The sequence below is a fragment of the Ailuropoda melanoleuca genome, chromosome 2 (genome assembly GCF_002007445.2).
Source record: "Ailuropoda melanoleuca isolate Jingjing chromosome 2, ASM200744v2, whole genome shotgun sequence".
In the NCBI taxonomy this organism is placed as follows: Eukaryota; Metazoa; Chordata; class Mammalia; order Carnivora; family Ursidae; genus Ailuropoda; species Ailuropoda melanoleuca.
Window position 1 is genome coordinate 160,991,347 of NC_048219.1, and position 18,734 is coordinate 161,010,080.

General features: G+C 35.3%; 1 protein-coding gene across 1 annotated transcript in view; it reads right to left on the reverse strand.

Annotated features, from left to right (window-relative positions):
• Positions 1–18,734, reverse strand: part of DNAH7 (dynein axonemal heavy chain 7) — a 269,045-nt gene that overhangs the window by 41,219 nt on the left and 209,092 nt on the right. Inside the window, exons 52-56 of the mRNA XM_034642450.1 lie at positions 17,831–17,964; positions 16,653–16,988; positions 9,618–9,744; positions 8,159–8,353; positions 5,678–5,770 (exon numbers count right to left, since the gene is read on the reverse strand). Of these exons, the coding sequence (XP_034498341.1) occupies positions 5,678–5,770; positions 8,159–8,353; positions 9,618–9,744; positions 16,653–16,988; positions 17,831–17,964 (885 nt within the window). The remainder of the gene's footprint in view (positions 1–5,677; positions 5,771–8,158; positions 8,354–9,617; positions 9,745–16,652; positions 16,989–17,830; positions 17,965–18,734) is intronic.

An 18,734-nucleotide genomic window follows, 5' to 3' on the forward strand; every position in this document is an offset into this window, starting at 1 on the left:
ACTTAAGTTTTAAAATACTATGTTCTAAAAGTCCACAAATCAAAAGTAGAAACTTGAGAGTGATTTATACAGTACTATACCATCAAGAAAGAATCGATATAGCTGGGAAAAGAAACAGAAAGAAAGTGAAAAGAAAAGCACTGTGAAAGAAAAACAAGCTATACTCCTGAGAAATAGCAAAAACTGTACTGCAGAGAATTCCGGATAACATACCTGCATACTCTCTGGGATCTTGTGTGAGAATGAGCAGAACACTGTGGTTTGGGGGCGCCTCCCAGGCGTTCATGTGGAAATGGAATTTTGTTCATCAATGTGGCTATTGTATAGCCTCCTATACATCCTTTCCCCTCTCTCTTTCTCTCTCTTTTTAAAGGATTTATTTGAGAGAGAGGGAGAAAAAGACAGAGAGAGCAGGGGTGGAGGGAGAGACTGTCAAGCAGATGCCCCACTGAATGTGGAACCCAATGTAGGGCTTGATCTCACCACCCCGAAATCATGACCTGAGCCAAAACCCAGTGTCAGACGCCTAACCAGCTGAGCCATCCAGGCGCCCCTTCCTTCCCTCTTTTTAATGAAGGGTCTACACCTTTTCTATCTGGACAATGGCTCCAAGCTAATCATGACTCAGATGTGAGCCACACAAGTGATAAAGATGGGTTTAACACACCGGTATCCCTATGTGTAGCTTACCAAACTATGTAAACAACATATCCCAGGAAGAAGAGTAATGGAGTGGGAGGAAACCAAAGAAATTTTTGAAGGCCCCAGAATCACTCTAACTGGATACCTGCTCGGACCTAACGATGGTCTTGTGTATATGCACAACCCTCCAAATCAGGTCATCAATTCCTCCAGCCTGCACCTTTCCTGAACTTGGAGCAAATTGCAAGAGCAATTTCCAAATACCAAGAATCTCAAAAAGGGGGTCTCCTCTGGAAAAAGTTACAGGTATTTCCAAACTTTAATTGTGTATTCTCCTGAACATCTATTCACACAAGGTTTGTAAGTCAAAATCTTTGATGGGTCCCAATGCCTTCAACAGCGTCAGTCCTAATGTGGATGAGTGTGTGTGACAGAGGGTGTGAGGGTGGGGAGCTGGGAGACAGTGAAGGAATATCTGGATTTCAATTAGATTTTTAAATCCCTCCCCAATAGTTCTCCAGGTCCATTCAAGTACAGAAAATGTACAGAAAAATAACAGCAAGTATATAAGCACTGCTGGCAAGGACCTACCTCACACAATGACTCATAAATTCTTTGTACACAGTAAATATATACTGAACAACGAATGGATAAAAACTCAGAATGTCTCTTTGTGAAGGTGAGATTCTAATTATAGAAATTCTAAACAAAAATGACAGCATAATAATTCACCCATACAAAAAGTTTCATTTCTCTGTAAGTTATTTCATGTTTCAGATATTTTGAATGCACACAGATGTCAAGCTTATTGTGGGAAACTAAAAATACCCTGTCTATCCGGGGCCTTGTCCTTGCCTTTCTCCTTATTTTGTTCCCCATAGCTTGTCTTTCCTCACTACATTAAAAAACCAACAGCAACTAGCAGAATAAATGAACATTTTTCTTTTTTCACAATCTCTTCCCAAAGCTGACTTCTTCATGAAATTAGAGTTTTACAAACAAAAAGCACAAGGCTTTGAAGTGCATGGTTTTACTTTTAGTAAGTTTGAGTTTTAAGTGTCTCCTCTCTTTTGTGAATGGTTCAGGCTGCTGTCCGCCACTGCTCATGTGGAGACATGGCTGGAGGACCAAGTTAGGGGTGCACGCATGGGGGTGAGTGCACACAAATTTCAGTGTTTTATTTTTAACCTGAGTAAGACTTACTTGCTCCCAAGACCAAACTGTAACTCCCAAGGTAAATTAAGCTGTGCTTGCTCTTCAGTTTGCAAGGCAATAGAATTGGGTTTGCTTTTGCAATCTGATTATACTAGCATGAGGTCTGTAAAATGAAATCTGTCAGTAACAAAAATTACAGACTAATTCAAGCAGCCATCTTCCCAAAGGCAGGAAAGAAGTTTGTGGTCTTCCATTTATGTTTGTCTATGTACTGCAAATTCCTGTAGGATTTATCGGAGGTCAGAGAAACATATTCCCTTATACTTGACAAGTTTCTTATTGAAAGCTGATTAATTGGCTTTCTGTTTACAGTTCAGAAGGAGAGAAGGGTGGCCAGAAGCTCTTCATTTTGTAAATGGGCTCAAAACGCTGCGTACCTCAGTATTTATTCCCCTCATATGCTTCTTTTATCAATAAAACACTATAAAATACCATATTCTATACAAAAGTGTGAGCCCATCTCATTTTTCCTACTGGTGATTTAAAGAGCATCTTCTTACCACTGGGTGGAGTTCATTTTGAGGACAGAGCAGTGAAAAAGAAGCAAAAAAAATTGTGCTGCCAAATACCGTCCGCTGTTAACCAGAGGGAAAGCAGCTGCTGACCTTGCTGTAGAGACACAGATAATCTCAGGACTTAGCGCTTGCAAGGAAACGGAAATCTACACAGCACCAGCCCAGATGGAAGCCTCGTGCATCACTGCTCTTCCTCTGTATGCTAATCCCATGGTACTTGGGAAAACCACTCTTTTAAAAGTATAATAGTCATATATTATTTTTAAATATATACAGATTCCAAAACCAACAATTTACCACTAGAACTTGGAGTACCTGGTAACAGCAAGATTGAAAGGTTTGAGGTTTTTAGTAACAGAAGAGCATACTAATAATTCTTTTTCTATTAAGGATTATAGGCGTGATTGTGTAGATAATGGTCATTAATCATTTAGGTTAAATTGAATTATGCTCTAGTAGCAAACATTTCCAGATCTCAGTGACTGAACATAACAAAAAGCTTATTTCTTATCCCTGCAAAGCCCTGTGCGTGTACAGACGACTCACTCCCTGGGCCGGCTCGGTGTCCCAGCCCACTGAAGGCACTTAAATATCAAATGTGATTACACAATTTTGATGGCAGGGGGGCTACCCTGGAAAGTCTCATGCTGGCAGTTAAATGCTTCTGCCCTGACACTTCTCCTATTTTATTGGCCAAAAGCAAGGTTTATGGCCAGAGTCCTTCACCTCATGTGTGCTCGGAAGGAGAACCAGAAAGATTAGCGAATAGCATTAATGTCTACACTCATCCACCAACCCGAGGAAAACTCTAAAGGAGATACAGAAAACACTCTGGGCAAAGTTATAAGATAGGGTCCCAAAGTATTGGACAGAGTAGCTATGAAAAGTGTAAAACCCTAAGTTTCACCTCAATTGATTTAAAAACCAAAACAGGGGCGCCTGGGTGGCTCAGATGGTTAAGCATCTGCCTTCGGCTCAGGTCATGATCTCAGGGTCCTGGGATGGATGGGATTTGACTCCCTGCTCAGCGGGGGGTCTGCTTCTCCCTTTCTTCCCTTCTGCCTCTCCCCTTCCCGCTGCTCATGCATACAGGCGTTCTCTCTCTCAAAAGTTGTAGAACTAAAACAGAAATAAGAACAAAAACATACAAACAAAACCCCTTCAGCTTGACAATCTAATTCCTCGTCTCCCTTCCTCAAATACACTTTAAAAAGAGAATGAATAAGGAAAGTAATATTTGATCTTTCTGGTAGCACAATGTATTTTCAGATTAAAATGTCAAACTCTTTAAAACATAAATCTGGGGAAAAGATATTTAGAGGTGAAAGGCTGCAATAAACTTAATACAAAACATGAACAGAAGCTTCTTTGTTTTTTTAAACACTGAGGGGGAGAAGGTCGGTGGTACACGCAGAGTCATTTTAACAGAATGGTCTACAGAGCTTAGAAAACAAAGTAAAAACCTTTGAAAATTTTAATGAAAGGTTTTAAAGGAGGAAGCCGGTATTAGGCAAGAGTGTGAAATATTTCACATTCTTCCATATTTAATACTTGCAGGGAAAACTTCTGAGGCTTCACAGTGAAGTTTCCATGGCAATTCGGTTTTGAAAGGGCTACCAAGGCAGAGAATGTTTCATTAGTTCATGATTCCTAAACAATTGTGGCTACTTTCAACACCTAAGAACAAGGGCAGCATTATGACTTTCTTCCTTTTTTTTTTTTTTAAGATTTTATTTATTTAATTGTTAGAAAGAGAGAGAGAGAGAATGAGCACACAAGCAGGGGGAGAGGCAGGGAGAGGGAGAAGCAGGCTCCCTGCTGAGCTGGACACCTGATGTGGACTTGATCCCAAGACCCTGGGATCATGAGCTGAGCTGAAGGCAGACGCTTAACCGACTGAGCCACCCAGGTGTTCCCAGCATTATGAATTTCATAGACCCCAGGCACCTTGTACTCCCTTCCCCCATAAAAATATATCAAAAATTATATTTTACAATTGCTTTGGTATAATTACAAGCTTAATATAGACTGGATAATATTTTCTATTTTTAAACAATTAAAACACTTTCATAAACACCTAGAAGTATCATGGGCTCTAGGCACGATGCCTAATGGATACTCGGGCCCTGCCTAAGAACACACTGACAAGCCAAGCAAGAATTGCAAACTGTGGGCTACAGAGGGGAGGGGGGTGGGGGAATGGGATAGGCCGGTGATGGGTAGTAAGGAGGGCACGTATTGCATGGTGCACTGGGTGTTATACGCAACTAATGAATCATCGAACTTTACATCAGAAACCAAGTATGTACCGTATGGTGACTAGCATAATAAAAAAATATTAAAAAAAAAAGAATTGCATGTGTTCATTGAACAGACTATGGCGTGCAGAGGAAAGAGTGCCTCTGCCCCACTTGCCACTGATACACGTAAAAACTTTTAAAAATAAATTGCTTTCACCACCTAAGTTCTGTTTTTTTGTTGTTAGGATGGAATTACTGTCTTATACTCCCTAGCAACTCAAATTGTGAGTACAGTAAGTTTTGAAATCATTATGTATTACTTTTATTTGAGTAGTAACAGAGGGCAGTTAGGATATTTTTTTCAATTTTTTTCTCAACATACCTACTATCTACATCTTTTCAGAGTATATGGCTATCTCTGTGGATGTCCTTATACTATCTCTGTGGATGTCCTTATACTTAGATGAATAGTTTTTTTTTTAATAAAGCATAATAGTGCAAATGAGAATGCCATGAAGTACGGCAATTTGCTGACATGACGGGTTAGCTGATTCACTGGTTATATACTTTACCATTTAAAGAAATAAAAATGAACAGTACTGACATTTTTCTTTGGTCAGCAGTGATGAATGTCTTAAAAATGATATTCTACTAACTTTCCAAACACCAGCAAAGAATTATATATAAAGATAGCATTTGAAAAGACAGAAATTCTATATCTGCTTGGTGCTAACACTAACACCAACGACTAATATCATCAAACTAATAAGAATAAAAATGAGATTACAGCATATAAAAGAAGTAAATTGTAAGGAATTGGGGAAGCATAAATTAAAAGAATCATAAAATAAGTAAAACTATAAAATACAGTCTGCTCAGTTGTTAACTTAGTGTGACTTTAATGATATACAAACTTCTTGAAAAATGACTGCGTTGGAAGGAAGTGGAATGAGTCCCCCAGGCTCCTCCACGTCCTCTGGGACAAGGGAAGGAAATACAAGTTGGCAACTGGAAAGGTAGCTTGGGGACTGGAATCGTTGAGCTGCTTTCAAAGCCTGCACTTACCTTGTCTGGCCTCAAGCAACGAATGATAAGCATCCTTTGAAACTCATTTGCTTTATCTTCCCAATTCTCAGGAAAAACCTCATGATGTGGTTCCTAAAATTGCAGTAGACTAATTCAGTGTTATTTTAGAGATTATTTCTAAAGAGAATAGTATTTTGGCTTAGAAACTGGTTTTTAGGGAAAGCATATAATGACTAAATGAAATCAAGAATACTAATGTAAATTTTATTAGGCTGAGGTAAAGTTATGAAACAAGGAATGAAAAGAAAATTTAAAAAAACACAAAGGAATCAAAACTAGGACATGAATTAAACAGGTTAATGTCAATATGAATACTAATCATTAGACAAAAAGAATCCTGTTATTAAAAAATGTGCATATGGAGTTTTCCCATTATTTCTTCAAAGGCATTTTAAAACCTACCAACTACTGTCATCATCTATCTATAAAAATAAATATTTATTATAAAAGAAGAAAGGCATTATATTTAAATTTATTGTGATATTTCCTGTTTTGAACAATGTTTTGGTATCTTTTTTATAAAGGTATATTTGAAACTGTATATAATAAAGAAGAAGACAAAAGAGAGAGAGCTATTAAAAATACACAAGAAGAGAGGCATTAAGATCCCAGGAGGGGTAAACTCAAAAAAAAAAAAAGAGAGAGAGATATTTGTAAAAATTTTAAAACTCTAGGGAAGGCTATGTGGTGTCTCATTCACATTAGAAATCTCCATGTTTCAGCATAGTCAATAAAATTTCTATTTCAAATTAGAATGAAGTACTCACAAAAACATATTTGCCTCTAGGAAGTATATTTTTATTACTCAGAGGGAGAGATCCAAAAGAAATTCAGTTCAAAATATTTGCATTTATGTATAGATACAATCTCACTGTCATGTATGATACAAGTTGGTAACCAAATAAAAAATGTTCTCCACATATCTTGCTCTTTCTTTCTTCTTCCTATCTTCCCCAAAGAGAGCTCTTGCATATTAAACCCAGGAAAGCAGAATGTCAAGAGAGTAGAAATAAAGGAATAGAAAAACAAATAATTATGAATTGGCAAAATATTAGCCCTCATGCAAAAAAAAAAAAAAAAGTGAAGGAAAGCAACAATTTCTATGTGTTCCAGAAGGGAAACTGTTTTACAGTTTCTGTTGACTCTAATAGTCTCCAATTATCAAGATAGGGTCCCCTGAAAAATTGTTTGAAAACTATTAGCTTTTCCCTTTGAAAGGGAGGTGGAAATTTTCTTCTGTCCAAGGTTCTTCTAGCTAGAGTACAAATTAAATTTATATGAAACAGATTAACAGGAGAAAAAAACCAAAATTTTATTACATGTACATAGAGGCCTAATAATGACACTGAGACTTAAAGAAATGATCCAGGTAGGCAGTTTTTATATTTTCTAGACAAAGAAACCATTGATCTGTGAAGAATTGACAGAAAAAAAAGAAAACTTTGGGAGTTTCAGTTCATAAGGAATTCTAAATAGAATTTGGGCTCGGGCAGTAATTAGTAAAAAGTAACAAGGGTTGTTGATACCCACCTTCTAAACTCTAAATTTCTGGTCTCTGGTGATGAGGATGTCTTTTTACCTCCTGGTACAGGGTGGGCACCTTTCACATGGGAGATTTATTTCTGCTCTCAGGGGGAGAGAGGGTCCTCTTGCACAAGCTGTCTCTAAAGTAACTTTTATTTAAAATAATCCATATGCCAAAGTGGCACATTTTGGGTAGCCTGCCCTTGGCCCCTACACCTCATGTCAAATGACAAAAATGTTAGCTTATATCCTGTATTCTAGTTTATACCTGCATTTATATCCTGCATTCAGGAAATCTAAACAATAGCTCTTTTGTAAAAAAAAAAAAAAATTAAAGATTTATTTATTTTAGAGAGAGAGCATGAGCAGGAGGAGCAGAGGGAGAGGGAATCTTAAGCAGACCCTGCGTTGAGTGTGGAGCCCGATCCCACAACCCCAAGATCATGACCCAAACTGAAACTAAGAGTCGGACACTCAACTGTACCACCCAGGCACTCCTCTAAATTTTTTTTTAAAGATTTTATATTTAAGCAATCTCTACACCAAACATGGGGCTCAAACTTACAACCCCGAAGAGTTCCATGCTCTACCAACTGAGCCAGCCAGGTATCCCTCTTTTGTAAAACTTTTTAACTCGTTTGCTATTATGATTGCAAAATCTAAATTGTTAATAAATAAAAACCTGGCATGGAAATTCAAAAAGAATATTTTAAGGACTCTGCATTTCCACACATTTTAAGGATTTGAACATAAGTTCAGAAGAGACTACCAATTTAGAAGGTGGGGATAATGTAAATCTAAACCTTGATTTCAATATCTGACCAGTTGCTTAAAGCTTAATTAAATATTGTTTTTATTCAAAGATAAGAATAAATTATTTAGCATTATTTTGTCCATTTAAAAACTGTGGAATAAGCAAAAGGGTTAAAAACATACCAAACTGTCATACACTTTTTTCCAGCCATCCTTTAAGTGCATAAACTCTCTACGAATGGTTTTGAAGGAAGGTAAATCATCTAGTCGACATATTTCATCCCATGATTTTTGAGGAAGCCATGTGCAAGGGTTGGCATGAGGATTATCCAACCCAATGCCACCAGTTAGCAGAAATCTCCACTCAGCTTTATTAATCTTTGGAAAACAAAGTAGCATGAAGAGTCAGAAATGAATTCATGATATACATAATACATTTAAACCATTTTAAAAGAGCTGACTATTGATTTTCAAGTGTTAGTTATGGTCCTCATGAAATTCTATAGCTACTGGTACAGCAGCTCAGTACTTACTCATATGAAACCAGTTTATGCATTATAACAGGCTTTCAAATTAGTTCCATGCTAGATAGCTACTTTTTGATAATTTTCCTCCAGAATGACTAATCTAAACATAAAAATTCTATTTGAGTATATGCTTTCTAAAAATGTCTGTTTCGAGTCTTACAGGCTCTGAAAATTGTGGGAAGACAGAAGGGAGAAGGCGGGAGAATCAGCAAAAACAGGTGAAGGGGTTAGGAGATAGAGGCTTCCAGGATGAAATGAGTAAGCCACAGGAATAAAAGGTACAGCATAGGGAATACAGTCAGTGGTATTGTAATAGCATTATGTGGTGGCAGGTGGTAGTTACACTTGGCAGTATAGAGTTGATGAATCACTATGTCGTACACCCTGAAACTACTATGTGTCACTGTGTGTCAACTATACTCAATAAATAAATATAAAAGTGAATAAAGTAAAAATTTTGGGAAGACAGAAAGCACTCAATCTGCCATATTTTCAACTACTCTCCATAAAATGTAATGAGGTATTGCTATGAACTTTTCAAGAAATCCAAGAATAAAGCCTTTATTCCTTCAGAATTTGACGAATACATCACCAAATCAAATTAATAAATCTTAAGCACCTAAGTAAATAAAATGCTGAATTTTGTCACTATTTTCAATACCTTTTTCATTCTTAAGGAGCTTCCTATATTTTAAATGAATAGATTTGAAATATAACACCAGTTTACAAAAGGTATTGTTAAGTGCAAATGGTTGGATTTGACTAACTTGCACAAGTTCTTAAAAACATTACCATTTATATGATTACTTGGTATAAATATATCAACATATTTAGTAAATTTATAAGCATACTTAAATGAGATTGTAATAGAGACTAATTTATTCTAAACTAAAACATAAATTAAAGAATAATTGCATAGTGTGCTGTGCTTTATTTTTCACCTCTGTGAAATTCAAACGGTTGTGATATCTTGCTTTAACTATAATAATTACTATTTAACTATTTAAACACTTTTGTATGTATACACACACACACACACACACACACACCCATACAAATTAGTAAATTAATGAATCAATCTTAGTCTTTTTCCTACAAATTATAACAATACTGACCGCACGTTCATGTAGTAGCAGATTTACAGTTAGACAAAGGGAAAAGAGTAGCTTATCCTTTTCAAAGAGTGATCGGCAGACATTAACATAGAGGGAGTAAGTAAAGTGATCCTTGAGAATCTGAAGCCTACAGGTCAACAGAAAGACAAGTGAGTAAATAAAAACGCATTATGCCTTAAAGAAAATGTTCATAAGGAAATCTAATATAAACCATTTAGATGTATGTTCTAATAAGCTTTCTGGTCAATTACCCCCAAAACAATCAATGATTGTCATTAACGGGGTGCACCAATTTGAAAGCTATACAATATAGAAACACTTCAGTAGAATTGCATTTTACTGTTGATTGATTTTTTAAAAAAACTTAATCTTTCTTTTGGAAAAATTCAATGCATGGTACGTTGATCTATTACGTTTAAAGATTTGTGGACTATTTTTAACTATAAAGCATTTCTTCGGGTAAAATTTGATTTTCTTATTCTGTAGATGCTTCCAAATGTTCTATATTATATATTAAATTCACAGATTAAAATTAATAGCTTTGTTATTAAATTAACATTTGGTAGTGCGCTATTCTGCTCATAAATCCATAAAAGCTGGAGAAATCACAAAACTTGATATACAACATTTTTATTTACCACATAGATGGAACATGAAAATATGAATAATAACAATATTTGCCCCTAATACTTGAAAGTGATAACATGTGTTTCCTGTATTCATAGCAATTCTTTACATGAATATAACACTTCAAGAATTTTTCATTTAATTATCTCATATGGAAAATATACCATCATTGAAACAAAAATTTCAGAAATATTTTTTATTACATAGGTTATAATAGTTGTAATAGAAATAAACAGTTGACTGAAAACCTTTGCAGAGAGCTAATGATTGACAATGACCCAAGCTAAGCAGATAACTTATCTGAAGGAAAAATCAGTATAGTTTGATTTTGATTAAGCAAAATTTTATCAGTGTTTCTGAATGTGTCTAAAAAGAATAATCTACCAGTACCACCATATCTTGGTTATTTTCAGACTGATATCCTAGGCTACCAATCATCTCAGCTCTCATTTTTCTCCTTACTTGCCTATTTCTTTAATTATTTTATCCCTTGCCAGCATTCTCATAAAGAAAATTACTGCAAATTAATGTATTTTATTTCTAGTTAAGAACTCTGAAAAAAGGCTTGGTAGAGAGGGCTTTGAAAATGGTCACTGAAATATAGTTGAATTCTCTGAAGATTTAAAATAATCATACTATTCCTGTCCCCATTTTTATGCTAATCATGGTCTTTTCACACTTGGTATTTAATTTATCTCATCTGTAACAGTACAATTAATACAGGGTAACTCAGATTTGGTCTTTCTAGAATAAAATAAAAATGTCTGCACTTTAAAACAAATTTCCTCTTAGGAAGATTGAAGGGAAAATTATAAGGGTCACTTGTGTTAGAAATTCAAGTTCAGTCTCAGTGATAAAATTGCAGATTAAAAAACTATATTTTAATAATCTCTTACAATGAAAAAGAAGATATAAATGATAATTTTCAATGTTGATGTGTGATACGGGGATATAAGAGCATTTGCGTTCCTCCATTGGAGTTGTATATTTGAATAATCATTCAGGAATCTGAAAGAAATAAACACCTTTGTTCTAATTTTGGGGTTCTAGCCTATGGAAATAATTAACAATGTGGACATTTATATTTATTGCTGTATTATTAAGAATTTGAAAGCTGGAGATTACTTGTGAGTCTAAAAATACTAAAATCATTGCACATTCATAAAACGGTATATTGTGCAACTATTTAATGTTTCAGAAGAGTAATAACATGGGAAAAATGATCTAGATAGAAGTGGAAGGAAAAGAAAAAAACACTGTGCACATGTATGTATACTCATACTGTCTTCTGAGAGAGATTTCTGTTTGGTCCCTATAACAAAGCTATATCCTCATTAGATTTTTGTTTCTGTACTTATGGAGTTTTTTTTGCTATAGTTTATTTATTTTGCTATATTAAAAAATTGATAAAAACAGGTGATCCAAATTACTATGGCTATTTCACAGTGTGTGTGTGTTTGTGCACGTGTGCACATGTTTATGTGTGTATATATATATATATATATATACAGTAGTCATAATGTATGTTTGGTGTAATAGTTAAGAATTATTATGAATAATAAACTTCAGAAGGTAAACAAAAATGAAATACATTTTCGTTTCTGAGTAAAAGGAAATAAGAGATAACTTTACTAGTTGTTACAAGTTTATACCCTTGAATACCATCAATTTATCCTACCAACCTCCCTCCCCTGGTAGCCACCTTACTACTGCTGTTGTTCTGTTTTGACAGGCATGAATTTTTTTTTTTATTCCACATATAAGTGATATCCACAGTACTTATCTTTCTCTGACTTAATCTTGGTTAGCATAATGCGCTCAAGGTCAATCCGTGTCACAAACGGCAGAACATGTACATACAGAACAATGAAAATGGACCCCTATCTCATAACACTCATAAAAATTAACTCAAAATGGGTCAAAGATGTAAACTTAAGACCTTATACCATAAAACTCCTAGAAGAAAATATAGGGAAGAAACCTATCAACGTTGATTTCAGCAATGATTTTCTTGGACATGACACCAAAAGCACAAACAAAACCAAAAATCAACAAATGGGACTAATTCAAACCCAAAAGCTTCTGCACAGCAAAAGAAACAATTAAGAAAACAAAATAGCACCACGAAATAAACCTATGCTTACATGGGCAATTAATCTATGACAAAGGAGGCAAAAATATACAATGGGAGAAAAGACCGTCTTTTCGACAAATGGTGCTGGGAAAACTGGACAGTGGCATGCAGAAGAATTAAACTGGGCCATTTTCTTAGACTATACACAAAAATAAACTCAAAATGGATTAAAGACCTAAATCTGAGACCCGAAACCATAAAACTCCTAGAAGAAAACAGGCAGTAATTTCTTTCACATTGGCCTTAGTAATATTTTTCTAGGTACGTCTCTTTGGGCAAGGGAAAAAAAAAAAACAAAAATAAACTATTTGGACTACACAAATAAAAAGCTTTTGTACGGTGAAGAAAACCATCAACCAAACAAAAAAGCAACTACTGAATGGGAGAAGATATTCACAAATGATATATCTGATAAGGGATTAATATCTAAAATATATAATCAACTTATAGAACTCTAAACCAAAAACCCAAATAATCTGATTAAAAATATGCAGAAGATCTGAATAGACATATTTCCAAAGACATACAGATGTCAAACAGATACATGAAAAGATACTCAACATCACTAATCACCCAGGAAATGCAAATCAAAACCACAATAGCAAGTAATGAATCAAGGAACTTTACATCAAAAACTAGGATGTACTGTATGGTGACTAACATAATATAATAATAAAAAAAACCACAATGAGGTATCAGGTGACACCTCTCAGAATCACTAGAATCAAAAAGACAAGAAGTGTTAGTGAGAATGTGGAGAAAAAGGAACTCTTGTGCACTGTTGGTGGGAATGCAAGCTGGTGTAGCCACTGTGGAAAACACTATGGAGGTTCCTCAAAAAAACTTTAAAATAAAAATATCATATGATTCAGTAATTCCACTCTTGAGTATTTACCCAAAGAAAATGAAAACACTAATTTGAAAAGATATATGCATCCTTACATTTATTTTTGCATTATTTACAATAGCCAAGATATAGAAGCAACCCAAGTGCCTGTCAATAGATGAATGGATAAAGAAAATGGAGTGTATACATATATATATATACAATGGAATATTCCTTAGTCATAGAAAAGAATGAGATCTTGTCATTTGTAACAACATGGATGAACCTAGAGGATATAATGCTAAGTGAAGTAAGTCAGATGGAGAAAGACAAATACCATATGATTTCACTCCTATGCGGAATCTAAAAAACAAAACAAACAAACAAAAAGCAAAAATGGACCCATAAATACAGAGAACTGATGGTTGCCAGAGGGGAGGGTGTTGGGGGATGGGCAAAATGGGTGAAGGGGAGTAGGAGGTACAGGCCTCCAGTTATAGAATGAATAAGCAAAGGAATAAAAGGTACAGCATAGGGAGTAAGTCAATGGTATTGCGATAGTGCTGTATGGTGACGGATGGGAGCTACCCTTGTGGTGAGCACAGCATAGCATATGGTCTTGTCTCATCACTACGTTGTACACCTGAAAGTAATATAACATTGTGTGTCAACTATACTTCAAAACAAGCAAACAAAAAAACCCCAAAGGAAACAACAACAACAACAAAATGAAAGGGCAGCCATGCGAGAAAATTTTTGCAAACTATATATTGAATAAAGAGTTAATATCCAAAATATACAAAGAACTAACTTAATACCAAAAAAAATCTGATTAAAAAATGGGCAGAAGACCTAAATAGACATTTTTCTAAAGAGGACATCAAAACAGGCAACAGGCACACGAAAAGATGCTCAGTGTCACAAATAATCAGGGAAATGCAGATCAAAACCATGGAGAGATCACCTCACACCTAATGGAACAGCCAGTGCTAAGAAAACAAGAGATGACAGGAGTTGCCAGGATGTGCTGAAAAGGGGACTCCTCCACAAATCACGTGTGTTTTTTCTCCGGCTGAAGCCAGTTTGCTAGCACACAGGATCACTTCAATTAGCAGGTAAATTCGGGGTAAGATTTCTGCCTTTGCGATCTCTTAGTGGATTGCCTGTGATGGGCAACACATTCTGGTTTAATGTTTACTGAATAATAAAACTGTTTTCTTTCTCTACTATCTTCACGGAGAAAGCTTCTGGGTCGAGCAAATATTTTGCTTCGATACTTCTCCAACAATATACTAGTACCGTGGAGGTGATTAAACCACTGCACTATACAAAAGCCTATGAAACCCACCAATGCAATGCCGAGTATAAGATACCAGACACACTAGAGCACAGACTGTGAGATTCCATTCATATGACGTCCTAAAACAGGCAAAACTAATTTATAGTGTTGGAAGTCAGGACAGTCTTTAGCTTGGTGGAAGGGTTTTGGTTAGTCTTTAGAAGGGGACACAAAGTGGGGTTTCTGGGCTGTCGATAATGTTCTGGGTCTTGACCTGGGTGCTTAGTCATAACAGGTGTGCTCAATAACGAAAGTTTATTGAACAAGTACTTTGATTTCTGCATGCTTCTATGTGTATCTTAATAATTTCGATGAAAGTTTTCAAATGTGTTTTTCCTATTTGCTCTTTGGTTGGTTCCAGAATTATACTTTCAGGATCACTAGAGTCATGAATAAGATTTTCATTGTATTAAAATGAATGGATTTTAAGTAAAGAAGACACGATTTGTTTTTTAGATTTCATCCAAATCTCACGCCTGGGTAAAAGGATTTGATTTTCTAGAAATCATAAGGGACTATAGTCACACTTACGAAGAAACATGTCATATGTGTGGATGAGTTCTAATTCGATGAAACAAGATATGATAAAGGAACATTATTTGTAAAACATAAAATCGTTCTAATTTTTAACTCCTGTACACAAACGTGTTTTTAAGTGACAGAGCAAAGAAATTCTCTTCTCCAGACTCCAGCAAATACCTTAATTTAAAAGTAGTTAAGATGATAATATTTTGGTGACTTGTTTTAAGCAAGGTAGAAAAAAGAACTGCAGTGAAAAGCAAAACATTGTTTACCGTTGTGGCTCCATGTGATTGGCACTGTGATAAGTTCTGGGACTGTTAAACAAGCAACCAAACCATTCAAAACCCTAGTCTCAGGGAATTCAATCTTGTGTGAAAACAAGACATGCTTGTACAATTGACCAACGTAATGCAAATTGCTGGGAACTTTTCAAAGAAAGGTCACTTAAAATTTGGTTTTCTATATTTCAGTAATCCTTCCTACTCTTGAAAATTTCAGATACTGCAAGAAATAGAGAAATAAACTAAACATTTTCAAATATCATAATACAAAAACAGACTTTAAACTCCACCATCACGCATTTCTTCTTGAAGGTCACCCCCTTCTCTTTCTCATGGGCAGATAGCTGAGAGACTGTTGCTAAGCCCAGTGTCAGCTTCTACACCTTTGTTGAGCTCATATTCAAGTTTGTAAAATGACGATACTGATAAGAAATTGCTCAGTCTAAGAATATTCAAAATTTAGCAGAGTTCTACCATGATAAATGAAAGGAGTTCAATTCAGATTTTCAGGAGATTCTCATTTTGAATTTCTAAAGAATACTTCTTCACTACAAGTGATAAGTATTAAATTGAGTTTCCTTTGTGGGTATGAACGGTCAAGAAACTGAAGTATCTAGCTTCATAATGATCAATACAGTTAGAGAGGGCCATGATTGCAATGAACTCTTTTCTTTGTTCAAGAAGTAATTTCATGTTAGAGCCTATCAAAAATATGTTTTAATACCAAACTAAAATTTATCTCACTGGTAATAAATAAAGTGAAATTTTATTTTCTCATACACTTACTGTTAAGTTCTTAATTCCATTATTTATTACAGTAGCCAAGTGTAAAATAAGGTATTTTATGTAAAAACGAATAACACAAATAATCACAACAAGGTATTTTTAAAAACCTTGTTACTTGACAAATTGTAACTATGTATATATAAAAATGTGCATTTGTAATTTTTGGAATGCTAGTTTACAGAGGGTAAGACTCCTGTTTTTTAGGGATATTAACTATTCTTTCCATATCTCCAATCACAAATACATTTTGCAAATGATCAACAGAGACAACTGTTTCCTCCTTTTAGAATTACATTATAATCCTATCTCCCTGTAAACAATTTCCTGGTAGGCTGAATTTGGTCACATCTATTTCATTTCTCATCCTCAAATTTATTTCTAGTACAATGATTAATCAAGCTCACATTAGTCAGAGCCGTCACGCTCACACCATTCTGTAACAACAGTGAGAGCCACCAATTACTATTGAATTTTCATACATCAGTTAGTATTACCATTAATTAATATTTCTTTTACGTACCTTTTTGCTAAAATTTCTGACTTCTCTGAATTTTCGATAGACAGGATGTAAAGGTTAATAAACCAGGTCAGTGAGTATTGGTACATGGGCTCGATGTTAGCTAGATCAGCAATGGAGAAGAACAGGATGGTGGAATGGCTGGCAATAGGCCGATAGCCCATGCGGGTGCTATCAATCTTCTTCTCCGTCTCTTCGGCTACTTCCTGCTTTTGAGAAATCTCATTAGCCAAAGCCTTGGAGGAAGATAATATCTTAATAGCGGTTTCATCTTCTAATATATTGCCTTCTGAAGATGAAAGAACTTCTAAAATCTTGTCTTCTATTTCTTTTAACTGCCTGGAATAAAACACAATTTTCTCAGAAGAGAAAGAAATCATTTAAATGCGCTTCACGCACACATTCTTGTCTGGGAAACAAAGAGCTTGTGACCTAAAGAATCACATCACTTTGTGACAAACACCCGTAACAGTGATGTTGTATAATTAATTTCTTATCTTGCAAAATGTCAAAAAGACAGGCCTTTCTGCTCCATTTCTCTGACTGTCGTTTATGTGGTTAACTAGAGGGAGAGGTGTAAGCCAATCTGCTCTGCCATCAAGTGTCACTCCATTTATTTTCCAAAATTTCTCATGACTTCTAGAACTTCACCCTTTGTACCTATGCTAGAGACATTACAAGCAGAAAGCTGGAGGCAGTGTGTTCATTCAGACTGCACTCTGGTGAAAAGAGGTAACATCGGTTATGTTATGAATACTAAAACTTTTGTGCTAAAACTTTGTTGGATAGTTGAAAATTCAATGCCTTGACTTGTGGTAGACCTTCCAGTTCTTCCAGTGCCTGAGAACTTGTATGTAAAAATACACTCTTATGTAGTTTTCCAAATTAACATAGAGACGCTGTAATGCCTTCTATTTTCCTCTAAAATCTCCCCATTCAATGCACCTACTAAATCTAACAAAATAGATTTTTAAAAGGTACCTTAATCCATTCTAGAGATTAAGCGTCTGTGAGTGGGGGATGGGGCAGCGGGGGAGGGGGTAGGAGAAGAGAGAATCTTAAGCAGATTCTGTGCTCAGCATGGAGCCTGAGATCATGACCCGAGCTGAAATCAAGTGTCCAACACTTAACCAACGAAGCCACCCAGGCACCCCAACAATTCTGTGTTTTATGCTTGAAACCTTTTGTTTTCAGCTCCTTGTAGTATCAAGGCTTGCTTTTCTTCTTCAAGGTCTGGCCTCTCTCGTGCCACCACAATTCCCAACAGCTGATCTTGCATTCCCTCAGAAGTGATCATGAAGTTTAATAATGTTACCTATAAATGAAAGATTATACAAGAATTACACCATTATTTCTATCGAAAAAGCCTCTGCGTTTATAAGTTCTGACCTTAAAAGACTCTATTTACTAAAGTAGTATATGTGAAAAGTAGAAATTTGTGGAGATTATGATTAAAGATATAATATAATAATGTAATATTTCAAAGGGTTTTGTTGATCAATTTATTCCTATTTCAAACTGATCCAATTTCTGACAACTGTTTAATCCCCAAATCAATTAGAATCAGGTTGGAAGCTATCTTTCACACTGGCTAGACGAGCTAATCTACATGCTACTGATCCAGGTGGTGTCAAAAAGTAAAGGAAATCTTATCAAGTGAGATAGGAGGAAAAAAAACACTTATTACTTCTCATGAGTGTATAGGATATTTACAATGTGATAATCATATTATATGCTATATAATGTGTGATATATAATATTACAATAAGGCCTATTATATAATCATATTACAATGTGAACAGCCATTATTGTGAACTAGGGAAAGTATATTTTAATGGTGTCCATCAAAGTGAAATCTATCAACACCTTCTCTATCCCACTACGTAATGGCTCTTACAGGCTCTGTTTCCAACATCTTAAAATTCCTCCTCCCTTGGTTCTTTCCTGTAAGTGGGAAAGTAATCATGCTGAAGTCTCTCTTTCACATAGCAAATAAACAATTCATTCTCTTTCTCCCACAATCCCTTCCAGCTACAGAATGATCTGTTTTTGTGCTTTCACAACTATACTTACTGAAAATGTTAT